Source organism: Coptis chinensis, chromosome 2 (genome assembly GCF_015680905.1).
Source record: "Coptis chinensis isolate HL-2020 chromosome 2, ASM1568090v1, whole genome shotgun sequence".
NCBI classification, from domain to species: Eukaryota; Viridiplantae; Streptophyta; class Magnoliopsida; order Ranunculales; family Ranunculaceae; genus Coptis; species Coptis chinensis.
The window spans coordinates 9083923-9103298 of record NC_141457.1 but is presented as its reverse complement, the minus strand read 5'-3'; the positions used below and the strand labels follow the sequence as shown (position 1 = coordinate 9103298).

General features: G+C 38.7%; 1 protein-coding gene across 1 annotated transcript; it reads right to left on the bottom strand.

The window, feature by feature from the left end:
• Positions 1–8339: 8339 nt before the first annotated feature.
• On the bottom strand, positions 8340–9377 carry LOC147514733 (protein MAINTENANCE OF MERISTEMS-like). Its single transcript, XM_086594400.1, has 3 exons — positions 8782–9377; positions 8621–8700; positions 8340–8434 (listed from the first exon to the last, which is right to left on the bottom strand). Exons 1-3 carry the CDS (start codon positions 9304–9306, stop codon positions 8380–8382), a joined length of 660 nt encoding a protein of 219 aa, XP_086450526.1. The 5' UTR covers positions 9307–9377; the 3' UTR covers positions 8340–8379.
• Positions 9378–19376: the final 9999 nt, after the last annotated feature.

Below are 19376 nucleotides of genomic sequence, written 5' to 3'. Positions count from 1 at the left end.
GATATTTATTTATGGAATGATCCTCAACTATTTCGGTTGTTGATATATGATAAACTGGATGTTCATACATATGTTTAGATAAAGTCGAAAGTATATCGACTATAAACGACTCATCTTTTGTGTTTGGTGCATTTCCTTTCATTTCTGTATATTGGTGAGTGCACCATTAAGGTAACCGGGCCCTCCCTATGGAGTGTGTGGTTGTAAGTACCGGATCCTAAGTCCACGTTTAACATAATTCACGTTTTCCACTCTTGCATGTTTTCTCGGATTTTTGAGTCATGTTTCTCTATGGGGTGAATTATGTCTTTCTTGCTTATTATTTTTCCTTATAAAAGTAAATATATATATATATATATATATATATATATATATATATATATATATATATATATTAAATAATAAACATAGTAATCTAGGGAGTCTCGGGAATCTGACTTTAAAAGACCCACTATTAAAAAAAAAAAAAAAAAAAAAACAAATTTTCTAAACTTTGTTGTAAAAAATTTATTTGGGGATGGGGTGTTCGTGTTTCCGTCCTAGAATGTTTTATGTCCCATTAGAGTTGCTTAGGCCGTTTAATTGTAATTTGATTCGGGTTGACATAATCTATGAATTTAGAGTTGATCGTTAAGATAACGTCGTCGCCGCACACGACTTTGAGGCATTTTCCACTATCTTATATGTCATCCACGGTCGGAATAGAGTGTTTTATGGATAATTGGATTGGAAATTCTCTCCTGATCATTTCCATATCTCATTCGCAAAAATCGGACCGGTAACGAAACGGCAATTTTAGTTTGAAGTTTCGCGAAAAATCGAAAAATTCAAAAATTTCGCATTGGGCTTGGGCCCAACCCGCGCGCACCGGCAGCGCACCCGCGCCATTACCTTTGCCCCAACAATCGCGTTCATCCTTCCAAACCACCATTAACGCCCACCAAAGCTCCAAAACCTAAAAAAAAAAAAAAAATTAAAAAGAAACCTAAACTAACCCACGCCAACCATCAAAAATCCACTTCAAATCTTCTCTAAAACCAAACTACCACCAAATCCACCAACTTACATCACCAAAAACCACCAAAAATTACAAAAATCAAGTTGCCGCTACCACCACCACCTGGTTGTTTCATTTGGTTGACTTAAATTCCAACCCCACATCCCATTTAAACCCCCACTACATTCCAAACAAGTCAATGGCTCAACAACGCCGAATTTTGCCGAGCAAGCATTTATGGCGACCACTTTCTACCGTTTTACGGTGACGAAATGATTAGTAGAGACTGGAATAGCTTGTGGTACTTTCGACCCAAGCCTTTTACCATTTAAGACTTAGTCCGACGGTTCTACAACACGAGGGAGTTGGAGGGGACTAGAATTTTGTTATGGTGGCTAAGAGGAGGAAGGAAGTAACCACTTGGGTTGTTGTTGAGATTCTAGGCATTCCGCCTAGAATCCATCCGATGTCACGTTATAGGAGTCCCAATATAATGGGGTAGAGCCGTTGATGAACGCGGCGGTTACGCATCGAAGTGGAACTACAATGCGAGATCGCATTGTGTTCGCCAGGCATCCCTCAGAACCAACCAGCTAGCTGCAGCTCAGTGGATTGGTCGAAACGTCCTGGGGAAGGAGAAGGTCAGCGACATCGGTCTGAACTGCCTCCACATTTTATGGATACTCCAGGAGCAGATACGAGTTCTGTAACTTGGAGTTTTTGCTTAGCATGATTAGGGGAGTGGGAAAGTTGATGGCACCTCTCCCTGTTTTAATAATCAAGATCATGCTGAAGTTGAGAGCAGCTCCGGCGTTTGATAGGATTTACATCACCCTACACCGAAATCCTCGGATCTATAAGGATTGTGTCCAAGGAGTTTGGAGGTTACCTGAGGATAGAGAAGAGGACGAGGAGGATGGTGGAAATGAGAATGACGAGGAGGATGGGGGAAATGGGAATGACTCGGAGGATGAGGAGGATTTGACTTGTTTTGATGCGGATGCCTTGGAGAGGTGCTGGTCAAATGCAGAACGCATGGCTGTGAACGCATGGCTGTGTTTACTGGTTTGCTCACGTGAAGGGGTTAACAAGAGAGATGAAGTCCGATCAAGAAATACATCAACTATCCGGTGTGGTTGCCAAGCTAGAATTCGTATTAAGAAAAGAATGCATGAAGAGATATATGAGGTCAGCATTGCTCATAATGACCATAGTCACGGTCTGGTGACCCCATCGAAGAGAATTTGCATGAAAACTAACAAATATATGCCTGAAGCAGCGAAGTGCTTGACCGAGATATTTAGTGATAACAGTTTATCTGTTGGGAAAGTGGCATCTATTTTCCATGGAGAGGAAGTTGGGTTTACACAGAAAGATTGTTGGAACCATTATTATGGTTTGACCAGAAAGATGCCTAAAGAAGGTGATGCAACTGCCGTGCTGCAATATTTTATGCGTAAGAGGCCGAGGATCCCGGTTCTACTACGCTTATTGATTTAGATGAAAATGGGACTGCGGTGAACTTTTTCGGGTTCATGGGAGGTCTCGATGCCAGTATGACTATTCCGGGGATGTTGTGTCTTTTGATACCACATATCGTACCAATGCATATTCCATGCCTTTTGCCCCTTTTACTGGACTCAACCATCATTATCAGTCGATTTAGTTTGGTTGCGCATTGTTGCTTGATGAGACAGAAGATACATTCATATGGCTATTTAAGGCCTGGCTTGCAGCCATGGGTGGTCGTGCGCCAACTGCAATCATCACTGACCAGGATAGAGTGATGACTGCAGCCATTGCCAAAGTGTTTCCTAATACTCCTCATCGTTACTGTCTTTGGCATATTATGCAGAAATTCCAAGAGATGATGTTATTTACCAAATTTGAGACATTGGTAACTGAGTTGAAGAACACTATTTCTTTTTCGTATAGGATTGTTGATTTTGAGAGAAGATGGTGTACAATCATTGAGAAGTATGAGTTGTCTGAAAATCCTTGGTTGTGAGAGATATATTCAATGCGGGAGAAATGGGTTCCTTGTTATCTCGGTGGCACCTTTTTGCTGGTATGCACACGACTGGTCGAAGTGAATCGATGAATGCTCATTATGACCAGTTTGTCAATTCGACGACTACGCTTATGCAGTTTGTACATGGTAATGAGAAGTCTTTGGCATTGCTTCCTAGGAAAGAAAGAGATTCTGATTACCGCACCGAGCATAGTTCACGGATTGTGCCTAATGATGCTTTCCTCCTTATGCATGCCGCGAAGGTCTATACGATCTCAATATTCAATAAATTTAAAGAGCAACTAGAAAAGGCAAAGATGGAGTACAAAATTGATGGGGAACAGATTGATAGGTGTGGAACCGGAAGCTACATGGTGAAATGGAGAGACCCGCTGAAGAATTCTGTTTGGAGAGTGAGTTTCGATAGAGGAACCTTAGAGGGAGACTGCGAATGCAAGTACTTTCAGTTTATGGGTTTGCTTTGTGGTCATACCTTAAAGGTTTTTATGCGCTACGAGATTAAAGAGATTCCAAACCATTTTAGATTGACGCGGTGGATGCAAAAGGCTAACACTTATAGAGCGGAGTTTGATACTGGATTTGTGGTCGGGAATGTCTCAAATGAACCTTTGAGAGTGGCTCATTCTATCAAGGTTGCTTCTCAAGTGGCTTACGATGTGTCGCATACTTTTGAGGGTTATTCATATTTTATTGAAAAGATTGGTGAAATGGCTATTGAAATTTCAAAGTTTAATGAGACTTCCTACAAAAGGACGCCTTGCAGAGCAGAGCCTCGATTCAGAGCCTCTCGATACCTTCGGTTAATACATCACGTGTTTTTTTATTTGAGTGTTTAATTTGATATAAATTTAGTGTTTAATTCGGTGTTTAATTTGATATAAATATTTATTTTAATTCGGTCTTTATTTCAGCTATTGATTTTGAATCCCAACATTTCTCAAATAAAAGGGAGGGGAAGAAGAAAGCGGATAGATGGAAATCCCCAAAGAGATAGCCCTAAACAATTCAGGAAGAAAGTGTCACAGATGTGGACAGATTGCTAACCATGACTCGAGAAATTGTCCGGAGAAAAAAATAATAATCAATCGCCGATTGTAAGTATAGCTTTATTCAAAACTCTTTGATTCTAAATGTTCACTAGTTCTAATGATATTTTATATCTGGCGTCATGGACTTCATTGATGTCCGGACTTGTTAAGAGTGGTTTAGATATGGCAGCCTTGTTAGAGTTTTATCAAGTGTTGTTAAGTTGAACTGCGGTCGAGGGTTGTGTTCTATTGCATCATTATGTCCATTGGATAGTATCTAATGTTTGTCCGCTAGGCTCTAGATAGGAAATATCATAATGATAGACCGGTGCTTTTTTGATAACTTCTTTCTCCTTTTTATTTTCAAAGTTCAATATTGCTGGTTTAGGTTACATTTGGGGAGTTTAATTAGACCGAGTTCTAATCTCATTGATGTTGTAGAAAAGAGAAGTATGGCTCAAGGAGAAATGGAGACTCGGAGGCAAAGCTTTGCTTTAGGTAAAAATACGCCTACTCATCTTTTCGTTTTGCAGCCCCTCGACTTTGCATCGGTCGATCTTGATCTTTTCATCATTTCTCATGGGTTATGTTTCGATCGCCACAGTTCCACAAGATGCCACAAGATCACCGCCACCTTGACTATGCACCATTCAAGAAAGTGCATCAAAATTGAGTTATTAGCTACAACGGGAGAAATTGTCGTGGAAAGAGCTTGAGAGAGAAGAAGCGAAGTGTTGAAAGAAGGTGGAGAAGTTGAAGAGAGCTGAAACTTGGAGTGAAAGGCTTGAACAAGCCAAAGCTAGGTGCAGCAAAGCAGGCTATACTTGTTGCTAATTCATTCCGATGTGCTTAAATGTTGTAATACAGAACAATAATATTTGGGATTGCATAAAGCATTTTGATGTGCTTATTATAAATGTTACTGTTGTTACACAAGCGCGCCCACTTGCAATTTTGTTCCGTAAGTTGATATAATGTATTGATGCAGATACTATACCACCAGTATAATGCCAAGGTTTGTCAACAACAAATTTACCTCAACTCATATGATCATCAATCAACATCAACACAAACAAACCAAACTGATAAATTGCCAAAACATCAACATCAACGATATGGACTTAGTACGGCCATATCGTTTGGATTTGAACTTGGATAAAAATGGCGTGATTCTGTTTGGACTTAGTCCCAAACGGTGTGGCCACACTGTTTGGACTTAGTCCCAAACGGCATGGCCATACCGTTTGGTACTAAGGCCAAACGGTATGGCCATGCCGTTTGGGACTAATTCCAAACGACACACCATTTTTTCAAGTTCAAAGTCCAAACGATATGGCCACACTGTTTGGACTTAGTCCCAAATGGTGTGGCCATGCCGTTTGGAACTAAGTCCAAACGGTGTGTCCATATCATTTGGATTTGAACTTGGATAAAAAAAAATGGTGTGTCTGTTTGGACTTTGTCCCAAACGGCATGGCCACACCGTTTGGCCTTAGTACCAAACGGTGTGGCCAAACGGTTTGGGACTAAGGCCACACCGTTTGGACTTAGTTCCAATGGCCACACCGTTTGGCCTTAGTACCAAACGGTGTGGCCAAACGGTTTGGGACTAAGGACACACCATTTTTTTTTTCAAGTTCAAATCCAAAGGATGTGGCCACACCGTTTGGACTTAGTTCCAAACGGCATGGCCACACCGTTTGAGACTAAGTCCAAACGGTATGGCCATATCGTTTGGACTTTGAACTTGCAAAAAAAATGGCGTGTCTGTTTGGACTTTGTCCCAAACGGCATGGCCACACCGTTTGGACTTAGTCCCAAATGACATGGCCACACCGTTTGGTACTAAGGCCAAACGGTGTGGCCATGCCGTTTGGGACAAAGTCCAAACAGACACGCCATTTTTTTATTCAAGTTCAAATCCAAAGGATACGGCCACACCGTTTGGACTTAGTCCCAGACGGTGTGGCCATGCCGTTTGGAACTAAGTCCAAACGGTGTGGCCATATCCTTTGGATTTGAACTTGGATAAAAAAACGGTGTGTCTGTTTGGACTTTGTCCCAAACGGCATGATGGTTGGCACCGTTTGGCCTTAGTACCAAACCGCGGTGTGGCCGTTTGGGACTAAGGCCAAACGGTGTGGCCATGCCGTTTGGGGACAAAGTCCAAATAGACACACCATTTTTTTATTCAAGTTCAAATCCAAAGGATATGGCCACACCGTTTGGACTTAGTTCCAAACAACATGGCTGCACCGTTTGGGACTAAGTCCCAACGGTATGGCCATATCCTTTGGACTTTGAACTTGCAAAAAAATGGCGTGTCTGTTTGGACTTTGTCCCAAACGGCATGGCCACACCATTTGGCCTTAGTACCAAACGGTGTGGCCATGCCGTTTGGGACTAAGTCCAAACAGACACGCCATGCCGTTTGGGACAAAGTCCAAATAGACACGCCATTTTTTTTGCAAGTTCAAATCCAAACGATATGGCCACACCGTTTGGACTAAGTCCGTTACGGTGTGACCACACCGTTCAAGAGGCAAAAAAACAGATCTTTTGTGTTTTGGCAAAAACATTGCGTACTGCATTAGATTTTTGTGTTTTGGTAAATAACATTGGGATTTTTGTGTTCTGCATTAGATTATTAATAGAGATACTTCGCTATGACAAATTAAAATGCGCAAATTGTCGGAGAGCACAAGAAGAGCCATTGAATGGATATAAACTGAGATCTAAGCAAAGCACATACGCCAAAGCCCCGTAAGTAGTATAACTGCTTTTTACTCTAATCGACAGCCACGCCCTATTAAAATCAATGCACGCTTTAATAGCATAAACATAACCAAAGGCAATGTGACATGAAATACATGAAACCCTAGGATCTTAGGTGAACATGAAAAGAATGACAAGTCCAAAGCAAGATCACTATCATTTCATATTTCAACAATGTGACACCATGTGAAATACATTGTCCGAAGATATCGAACATAAAGCTAAGTTGCTACATATCAACAACTTGCACTTACAAAAGAGTCATAACATAACATTTTTGACTACAAAGAGATTTCCAATCTAACTTTCTGAATTTTAGTTGTATATCTAACTCTTTGTTCTTTATCTCCTTCCTGCAAAAAACAAAAAAATTGAATAAACAGATCGGTCAAGCAAAGTTAAATCAAACCGCTTTATTAAGGTCCGACAAAAAAAACTAACCTCTCCACTTGCTTCCTCATGTTCACCATCTTCCGCCACCACCATTTGCCTAATTACCCCAATAAAAACACATGAATCAAGTATAAATACTACCACATATGTCAAATCCAACACCAAATCTAGAAACCTCATTGATTGGAAAACTCTTGAACTTAAGTCATGATCAACTCTCAAAAGAACAAAGAAAGACAAATGCCAATAAACACTCCCCGCGATCATCTCAACTAACACAAACTGAAAAGTAAAGCAAAACCAAAGATCATCTCAAATGCCAATAAACAAATCATCTCAACTAACACAAACTGAAAAGTAAAAAGCAAAACCAAAGATCATCTCAAATGCCAATAAACACTCCCGCGATCATCTCAACTAACACAAACAAACCATTTCCATTTCCAACACTCGTCCCAACACAAGATAAAAGGAGGTAAACTAACCAAACTAACCACTAAACCCTAAACTAACCAAACTCAACATACCTAAATCCTATGCTCCTTCACGATATCGTCCTCCAATGAACTTGCACCGGGTCAAATTGTATGCCTCCATGAACTCATTTCGTGCATCGTCTGCGGAATCGCATCCCACCCAATTGCAGGCCTTGATTGAGCAAGTTTAGAAATTTCATCGATGACGGGTGCTGTCAAAATTAAAACAAAAACTACATTAGTATATACATTTACATTTATAAAATACCAAAACAAAACAAAACAAAAATTAACGTTGTAAGATATTAACTCACCGTGATTATGATATGGAAGACTCTCGTAGGGAGTAGTGACTAAGATGATCGGGGTTTATCATTCGAATATGACTATTGTTTTCGCATTACCAACTCATGTATCTACTACTAACACTCCCATGGATAAGACGGAATGGGTCCTCATTGTTCAAGTTGAATCAAGTGATTCCGCCAATTACTCCGATAGGAAGACGAATATTAAATTTCACATCATACCCCGGCGTCCGAAGTAGTTCGCGTCAAGGTCTTTGGTTTTGGGGATCCGAGGGTACAAACTGCATATGACCTAACCGACGACAACCCTCGCGAACATTGTAATCGCTTTCGACATTATCAAGAAAGCATATAAATCCCTCGAAAAATGTTATTTCATCCACCGGCCGTGTAGCTCGGACTTCAACATAGGGATACCATTCAACCTTTGTCAAATAGCATATGATCGAGGAAATTAATCATTAATCACATACTAATAATATCAATTAATAAATAAAACTATTTACATACAAAAATGCTTACATCGGTACAAGTCATATTATCAATGGTGGCTCGGTATACTTCAATGCAGGCTGTTGTGCTAGCATAAAAGATCGAGTAATCGAAAGTACCTATGAGCACGGGACATGCTCAAATGATAGTCCTCATTTGGGTATGGCCTGAACACTGGGAAGTACTCATAAATCCATGCCTACATTAATATAGACACCGAGTTAATATTGTAATAGATAGATAAAATTGACATTGAAAAGAAAAACAAAAAAACTAATACCTGTAGGAGAGTGAAATAGCCTGAAACACCCTTCACCTTGGCACTTGTGGCAGTCCCAAGACCCCTGTACAAGTAAGCCAGTAAGGCTGCACCCCACGCGTAGTCTCTGATCTCGGCAAATTTTGAAAGCAGTCTTAGATAACAAACGGGAACTGCAGTTCCAGACGTGTCGGTGAAGGCGGTACATCCAAAGAAAAATAACAGATAAGCTCTCACAGCAAACTGCACCTCTTTTTGGGTTGACGCCTTCTTCACAACAACCCCATTTTCATCACATAAATCTTCATCTGTTACCTTCCCAGCAAATTGCTTCATCAAGAAATCCATCCTAACTTTGGAAGTGAACTTATTGGATTTCATCTCCGCATCTATCTTATCCATGGGTATGCCAGGATTTTTGTGGAGGAGTCTTTTTGTCTGTTCCAAGGTCAAATCAGTGTCCCCACTCACTGCTTTGCCTCTGATCGGAACTCCTAAGAGTTGGGAAACATCGTCCAACGTGATTGTCATCTCGCCCCACGACATATGAAACGTGTTGGTCTCTGGATGCCACCTCTCCACAAATGCAGAGACCAACAGAGGATCCTGATGCCTGTATACACCTAAGACCAGAGCACATAAGCCGGTCCTTTGAAGCTCCACGTGAAAAGTAGAACAGTCTGAACACTCTCCGATGATATCCCATTGTACCAACTTGTTTAGGTGCCCATGGCACTTCAACACCCCTCGCTCGCCTAAAACAACAAAAACTTAGTATTAATGTATGCACAAGTTTCAGTAATACAAAATTTAAATACTAATAGACACTATATGATAATATTACCTGCCCTCCCAAACATCGCGAGCCCACCTTTGCAATCTGCATAGTCATACAACAGATGTGACACACAAGGGCCACCTCCATAAACACCTCTCTTGAACTCCAAGTCATTGTTAGACTTTCTCACAATATTCACCGGAGGTACAGTACATGGACTTCCTCGTCATCCTCCTCCTCCTCCTCCCCCGTCCTCTTCCTCCTCGTCGATCTCCTCTTCGCATCATCAACACCCTCTTCTTCACTATCGGATGACTTAGAACTACACTCTTCCCACGATCCATATTTACGCCATCGCCATCTACATCTACATCTACATCTACATCTCCATCACATAACTGTCCCCTTTCTTCTCTTTTGATTTCCTAACTCTACACCACTTACAACATTACCGGGATCATCCGCTTTCCGATCCCTCTACTTAACCGATGCGAAGTGGTTGTTCTCCTTCCTATCTTTTTTCTCGGGCTCCTCATCGCGACCCGAACTACTACTCCCCCACCTAACAACTTCTTAGCACCCGCGGAAAACACTTTTGCTGCATTCTTCACATTCACATTCTTTGTTTGAGGCATTGCTACAAAATAAATAGGAGTTAAAAATAAGACATTCAACTAATTCAAATTGTTGCAATACCAACGTGAAAAAACAAAGAACGAAATAAGGTGGTGTGCATGCCAATCTATATCTAAGGTGTGCATGTATCTAGGCAAACTATACTCCTCTATTAAATCCCCCCTCCACACACTAACAAAAAAAACCCAATCTAATTCAAGCATGCGAAATCAACTAGGAAAACTTTGCGAGAACGACTCATGTAAAACTTTAAAGCCGCCATGGAGATAATGAACATCGAAAAAAGAAGCACATTTGTAAAACGAAAATAGTCGACGCGGCATAAGAGAAAGACAATATAAGAGCTGAAGCTCGATGGGGAAAATGAAAGGGCCATAATCTCACGAGTGGAGGAACGAAGAAAGACCAACATCAAAGGTAGGGCTGGTCATGAGACTCGGTGCTCGGTTCGTTTTGAGATCGGCTCGTGCTCGCTCATGAAAAAATATGAGTCAAATATGAGCTTAGTTTTAGGCTCGTTTCGAGTTCGAGTACGAGTCAAGTAGCTCGCGAGCTACTCGCTATTTTATTAATTTTTTTTTTCTATATATCATTATATATCATATGTGATCCAGAAAAATACCCAGGCCCATAAACATATTAACCTAAAATGTAAAACCCTAAAAAATAGCCGCATTATCTCAAAAGTTAAAAACACATTCCAAAGCACCAAAATTTAATGGCGGTTCTCAGAAACCTTATAATTCAAACACCACCAACACCGTCTCAAAGCTAATCATTAATCAACTCATATCAAAACTAATGAACTTCAATTTCATCATTCTCATAGTTGTTTTTATCTGGTAAATTTCACTTCTTTTCATATTCTTTTTGTAATTAAACTTTGTTACCATCATCACTTACAACTTCATTATGGTTTTTGTTATGTTAGGGTTTCTTAGATTGTGATTCGAACTAGAAATTCTGAATTGTATGTTTAATATTTGATATTTAGTTTAGTTCCATGTGTTTTTCTTGGTTTTATTTTCTTAAAATCTTATAATTTCAATGTTGGTTTTAACTAGATATGCTCGAGCAAATGGCTTCAAATTCTGTTCCTCCTTCAACGGCTAGTAGCGTCATTGATGCCGAAAATGTTATTAACGTAAGTGGTGATGATGGAACTGATCATGTTGAATCTGCAAAGACTACAAACAAGAGGAAGACGTCGACAGCATGGGAAGATTTTTCAGAAGTAAATGAGGATGGACAAAAGAAGGCTAAGTGTAACCATTGTTTTAAAAAGCTTGTTGTTGTTACAGGATCCACCACTAGCCTTCTTAGGCACCAAAAGACATGCGTGATTCGGAAAACTAGCAAGTCAGGTAACCTCTTTTAGTTTGTACGCGTGTGAGTTGAAGTTTTACAACATCTAAACTTTAAAGAATTTCTTAGGCCATAAGCTTTTATTAAGGGGTGGGACTTTTTCACAGCCTTTAAAGCTTTTTGGTGGAATACTGCTGCTAGCAATCAAGGTATGTCATCAAGCATCAATAAACCAACTTTGAAAGCCTCAAGGGCGAAGTTCATTTATTTCGTGGAAGGCTTACATGAACATGGGCTCCCACTAAGGCCACTATTGCTTTGAGAATGCATAAATGAAACCCAATGTGCCCCTTATGCAAGAAGGAAGTGAAACTATTTCACATATCCTTCTCTACTATTCATTCTCTAGCAGATTGTGGTATGCATCTCGATCATGCATCAAACCGCCTACTTGGACTTGAAGAGAATGGGTGGATTGGGTGGTACTTTCGGTTCCGTGCCTTAAAAGCATGAAAAGAGAGCTTTATCAAATATAAAGCTATTCTGATCCGGGAAATAATGAGGCATAGAAATGATGTTGTCTTTGATCGATCTAAACTAAACCCCTTCGTAATCCTCGAGAACACTTCGAATTATGTGGACGGATATTTAGAACTTTGGTGCAGGCAACATATATAAACCTATTAAGAAATCTAATGGAGGTGTTGTAGGTTGGTGTCCTCTCGAATTCATTGGGTCAAAGTGCATTTTGATGCAGCAGCTCGTGTTATCAATGGCAAAGGGTAGTCTTTGCTTTGTAGGCAGAGCGGAGGATGGCAGTTTGATAGCGGCTAGAGCTAAGCCTTTCTTAGTCAGATCTAGTGAGGAGCCTGAGTTGAAGGCTGCAGAATGGGTCTGTAACAAGCAGATCCTTTTCATTATTTATTGTTGCCTTTCAACAATTTGTTTTCATGTCTAACCTCTTTTAGTTTGTACGCATGTGAGTTGAAGTTTTACAACATCTAAACTTAAAAGAATTTCTTAGGTAACGTTTATTTGATTTTGGAGCATATCAATTTTAGTAACTAGACATGTGATTAGCGTATTATTATTATTATTGTAGGTTTTCTTTTTGGGTGTGCCATAGTTGATACTCATGGTGGCAATGAGAAGTTAAAGTGTTATGGACTTCCAAAGCAAATGTAGAAGCAATTGAACCAAACAAGAGTGTTGCAGACCAATAAAGTTAGAAAATAGAGATATGGAAAAGTGATTTTTGTCATAATTTTGGCTATCTATTTTATAAGTGTTGGTATGTAATAGCTTTTGTAATGTTTTTGGATGTTGATGGTAGTTTGGATCGCTTCCTACATTGTGAAAACTGAAATGTAATACGTTTTTGGAATTTTTGTACTTAAATCATACAAAAATGGGGTTTATTCAACAATTTTGAGTATATATGCCATTGTTTCCGGATGCAAGCTCATGACCTCACGAGTCTCGAAGCTCGGCGGTCGAGCTTCACTCGAGCTTCGTTTTGTAAAAAACGAAGTCGAGTCAAGCTCGAGCTAATTATAATTCAAATCGAAGTTGAGTTTGAGCACAAAGTGGAGCTCGACATTGAGTTTGACCTCGGCTCGAACTCGACTTCGAAAACTCACGAGCGAATCTGAGCATGCCAATACAAACTCGCTTTCGACTCGATGACCACCCCTAATCAAAGGGGAACAACTGTCGATACTTTCGATCTTAAGTCTCTAACTCAAAACTAAATTGATTTATCAAGTATACAATATTTTTATTTTTATTATTTTTGGGTAAATTTTATCAAGAATTCAAGTATACATGAGTATGTACTGTTTTGCTATTGATGTTGTTCCAAAGGATGTGTAAGCTAATAAATCAAAGGAACACTTATATGAAGCTCAACAACATAGAGTTACTCATGACTTTTGGCGAGGATGATCTACACATCGTGGGTCGTGGAGGAGATTAAGTAGCAAAACTTATTACTTACCTTGTTTTGACCTGAAAGGTGTCAGTACTATTAACATGAATTCTATAAGAATTATCTGTACTTATATTATATATTTTTCTTGTAATAAAAGAACAGATTGGATGACATGGATTCTATAATAAAAGATACCATCTTGGTATCTTCCATATTCCAATCATTAACGACTTTCATAGAGTTCAACCACCAAGAACATAACTAGTTGAACTTGGATAAGTGAGAGCAAAAGTAAGAGTCAATTGAAGCTCGCATATCATTGTTTATTATATATTTTCTTAATAATCAGAAATTAGATGTTACTTGGGTTGTGACAAACCGCCTCCGTCCACATTACATCCTTTCTTGTGAAGTGTGATTTGGAACACTACTAATAAAGTTCCCAGGGAAAGTGCAACATGAAAGCCCTATAACTTAATGGAGACTATGGGCACCCAGTAAAGGGATTATGGGGATGGATGTGGATCTTACGGGCGATATCTATATATATCCACTATACTTGCGAAAATATAAATTTTGTTATACTTTCGAAATCTTGTGAAACTTGTGTTAGATGGATGACCACTAGCTAGGTTCAACTTTATTTTTGGTTTTCATGCATTCTTAACTTCATTTTAAGAATGGGTGATATCAATAGGAAAGTACAAAATGGGTGTCTAGAATTCAAAAGAATTAAATCAAACATAACATTATATATATATTAAAAAAAAAATAAAAAAAAATAGAAAGATAGGTTACGAAGCGAGCTATATATTTATTTTGAATCAAAAAAGCGATACTCGGTCGATATGGCCTCAAATAAAAATCTAGTGATATCAGCAGGGAGAGACAATAAGTTCATAACTTCATTGTTTGATTTAATGATTTATTTATTTTGAACTTGGATAAACATAACATTGATGTCTCTGTCTCCATTTCTATAAATCAAAAAATTAAAAATATAAATAACTTAAACAGTCAAAAATCCCAATGTACATAAAACTTTAAACATGTAAATAAGCAAACATCAAAACTCGGCGAGTTCACGAATATGTTACTTCACCGAACTTCGACAGAGTTCACCAAATATGCTAGTTCACGAACTCTAGTTCAAAAGAGTTCAAAACTCGATAGAGTTCACGAACTCTCGACGAGTTCACCGAATATGCTAGTTCATCGAACTCGACAGAGTTCAAAACTCGAAAGAGTTCGAACGGCGAGGGTTCAAAACTCGATAGAGTTCAAAACCGAGTTCACCGAATATGCTAGTTCACCGAAGTCTGAAAGAGTTCAAAACTCTGATAGAGTTCACCGAACTCTGACAGAGTTCAAAACTCTGATAGAATTCAAAACTCTGACAGAGTTCACCGAATATGCTAGTTCACCGAACTCTGACAGAGTTCAAAACTCTGATAGAGTTCATCGAAGTTCAAAACTTCGAGTTCAAAACTCGACGAGTTCAAAACTCTAGAAAGAGTTCAAAACTCGACAGAGTTCAAACTCGATAGAGTTCACCGAACGATAGAATTCAAAACTCGATAGAGTTCACCGAATATGCTAGTTCACGAACTCTAACGAGTTCAAAACTCGATAGAGTTCAAAACTCGAAAGAGTTCAAAACTTTGATAGAGTTCACCGAACTCGACAGAGTTCAAAACTCGATAGAGTTCACGAGTTCACCGAATATGCTAGTTCACGAACTCTAAAAGAGTTCAAAACTCGATAGAGGGAGTTCACGAACTCAGTTCAAAACGAGTTCAGTTCCGAATATGCTAGTTCATCGAACTTCGACAGAAGTTCAAAACTCGATAGAGTTCACGAACTCGACGAGTTCAAAACTCGATAAATTCAAAACTCGGCGAGTTCACCGAATATGCTAGTTCACCGAACTCAAAAAAAGAGTTCAAAACTCGATAGAGTTCACGAAGTTCGAATATGAGTTCAAAACTCGATAAAATTCAAAACTTCGGACAGAGTTCACCGAATATGCTAGTTCACCGAACTCGACAGAGTTCGAAAAGAGTTCAAAACTCTGATAGAGTTCAAAAACTCGAATTTAAAACTCGGCAGAGTTCACCGAATATGCTAGTTCACGAACTCTAACAGAGTTCAAAACTCGATAGAGTTCACCAAATATGGTACTTCACCGAACTCGACAGAGTTCGACGATAGAGTTCAAAACTCTTCGAAGAATCGGCAAAATGAAGAATATTTTTTCGGCAATTTATGATTTTGATTGCATAGCAGAAAAGGTTTTCCCAGCATAGATATATGATGAACGAAAGTTATCATGCTTATGTTGGTTGTCGTTCTATTAACTTTGGTGGTTGCCCAAAGCAAGCGTATGTCTCTCTTGAACATAGTGGATCCAATGGTCCGACACTCCGACTCTAAATTGTATATATGGTTCTCCTTCTTTAGAACCCCAGTTTGCATACACGAGAACTGTCTAGAAGAGGAATCAACTCCAAGGGTACCTCTACCATGTTGTATGCTTACTGCTTAGGCACCAATCAAATGTGCCACATTTGCTACCATATAAGCATATAGGTAGATTGGCTGCAATTTCTTTTCCTCATCGACTGCTAATGTTCCTCAAAATCTTAGTTATTACTTACTACTACGGATGTTCACTATTGCAGTTTGATGGACAAATACTCGTCAAAATCATCTATCCGCTTAGTATACTCAACAGGAAAAAAAATGGTTACTCCAGCTCCTCAAAACAGACAAGTCCGAGTCGTACTTTACAAGTTTACAAGGACTAAAATAGTACAAGATACAACGCACTTTTTTCTGAACCAATTGATACAATGTACATCAAGTAACTAACCAATTTATACAAATACGATTTCAGGCCAAAATAGAGAATAAAATGTGTTAATGGAAGCATACCTTAATTGGAACTCGAGAGAGAGTGAAGTTTAGAGAGCTCAGGTGGTCGTTAATGGCGATGGAAATATGTAATTACTATAGTCGATCCCTTTTTTTTTTTTGCTAGATCTGTTTTTTTAGGTGGTCGTTAATGGCGATGGAATTGGGTTCTGATAAAGTCGATCCCTCTTTTTTTTTTGTTAGATCGGTTTTTTTTTCTTTTTTTGAGAAGATGATGAAGAAAATATGTTTTTACCCTCATTGAGATCTTCAGATCTTGAGGGCGAGATCCGACGGCTCAAGAGAAGAGTGAGATAAGAGTGTCACTATAAGAGTGGCACTCTAGACAAACTGATATATATATATATATATATATATATCGGTTTGGCTAGGGTGACATCCTAACTATGACATCCTTATTGTACATCCTATCAAAAAGTGCATTTCAATAATGAATTAATGTATGATTTTTTGTAGATATAATATGCTCTTCATGGATTAGATCTCTACAAAAAATTAGCTCAATTTGATATTTCTAGCCTTGTCAAACTTAAAATTATTTCTAGACCGTTAGATAAAATTGCAAACTTAAACACTGGCAGATGACAAAGTTCCACATATTGGATTGAGCTAATTTTTTGTAGAGATCTAATCCATGAAGAGTAAATTATATCTACAAAAAATCATACACTAATTCATTGTTGAAATGCACTTTTTGATAGGATGTACAATAAGGATGTCACAGTTAGGATGTCACCCTAGCCAAACCGTATATATATATAACACAATGGTGTGGGGCCTGTAGGGCCTCCATCCAATGGTTGTCATTGTGTTTTAGCAAGTTGTGACATGGCTGTTTCAAGCTATCGTAAGTGGTGTGCTATTCTCTAACTTTAGGTACAGTTCCACAATATCATTTTCTTCTATAATATAGGGTAAAAACTTTTAGGTTCTCTTCTCTTTCTTCTCTTCTCAGATCTGCAGCTGCCACTCTCGGACCCATGTCAGGTATGCTACTCTGGTTTGACTTGCAAATGTTGCAAATTCTTGCGAGGATTGTTTCGCAGCTTCATAGGGACACGTTCGTATTTGCTTGCAAGAACCTGTTAATGATATGCTTGTATCAATTATGTCATTTTTGTTTGATGCAGATTGAGAAAGCAAATAAGATTACACTTTCTAAGTTTGTTCAAGTCTAATGGCACATCCTGGTCCTATAGATATATTATCCTCAGATAGTGAAAGTGAAATAGAAGTTTGTGTGGAAAATGGAACATCCTTAGCAATAGAATCTCTGCACATTCATTGGAATTCGGGAAGCTTCCATCATGGGCATCTCTTGTGAGCACCAGTCAAATGGTAGAGTATCAACATTCAAAACTGCTTCATGTTTCATTGTAATGGCTTACTCAAGTATTATGTTGTTGCGTGAATGCGCAGGTTACAATGGGTCATCACAAAATCACCAATTGCCTCAAAGAGTATCTCCTTCGGCGAAATGGCACTCAAATCATAACCACTCTTCACAAGTAAAATTACAGAAACACCCAAGCTCTACCTACAGAGATCATATGACCTTTGTTGATCGTCCAGTAAATAATTTTCATGTTGAGGATGTTGATGGGAGTGTCAGCTCTCACCACAAAGACATATGTGAAGAGATGTCTTCCACAATCTCTTCAATCACCTGCATCAACTTCCAAAGCTAAATCTTCAATGGAAAATGGGGGTGTTATTCAGGTTTCTGATGCTCTCAACAAATCTTACCTGCCATTTGCTTCAAATATTATTGATCCCAAAGTTTATCCAAAAGATAATTTAGGCAGGAAAGCCAACGATGTAAGTAGTAGGTACGAACACACTGGAGGTAGGCTCCTACCTTCATCTTTGGCGCATGGAAAGCTTCTTCCCAATGTACAATCTGCTGGCTCAAGTGCCCCTGCACATCTTTCTGGAATAGAAGAAAGACCAGAAGAAAATGACGAGAGGATCATCTTTCAAGCTGCATTGTAGGTATACTCTCTGGTCCTTTATAACTGCTGAAAGAGATGGATAAGAATAGATCAATTATTTTGTATTTTCTGCTAGAATTGACATTCTGTGTTATAAGCTGTCGTAATACTTGTCTGATGTGATGCATTGATAGAAGTCTGAAATTTGTTGTTGTTCAAGAAATGTTTTACTTGGGATCTGACGTTGTAACTTTGAAAAAAAATTCTTAACTATTTTGCATGTAGTTTCCCTTTTCCAAAATGCTGAGACCGGTTGCCAATTGACTTATTCCACTTTCTCGTGGAACCTTTCTTTCTTACGATTTCTTTGCGTATTCCTTACGATTTCTTTGTGTATTACGAAGCCCAATATTCTTTCTTATGACCGTAGGGAGTGGTGTTACAGCTTCGGGTTTTTTCACCTGGATCGACTTTCATGAACAGATGATTTGGTTTTGAGAGGATTGGATCCTTTCTGTCCTTTGTTCACAGGAAAACGTGCATATTTAAACCAGGACCAAAATGCAATTCTCTTACCATTTCAAATTTTTTCAAGGATTGAAGGTTGCCTCTCTCCAAGGTGCCCTTATTCACCAGGTGTTGTATCCTTGGTTGTTGTCGATAATCTTGCCATCTTGGGCAAACATGTCGGATAACGTGCTCCCTTTGTCCTAATATTTTATGATTACCAATCAATTTGTCAGATAACTTTGCTTATGATTACCAATTAATGGCCTGATGCATTGTCCATGAAGTGTTTCTTTGCCATTTATTTTTTACACACACTTTCGTGCTTATATACATATAACGTTGTCATAAAATCTTGCTGTTATGTTATGTTCATAGTATCTATCAAGTTTAAATTATGCTTCATAGATATACATCAATCTATTTATTAATAATTGACCCATTTCGGCTTTTTGCTTTTGTTTTTTTGTCTTCACTTTGTTTTTTATTTCATATTTTCATACTATCTATTTTGACTTACCAATTATGCTTCATAGATATATGTTTATTGTGTTGGATTTGGACATATACTTCTTTATAGATATACATATACGTT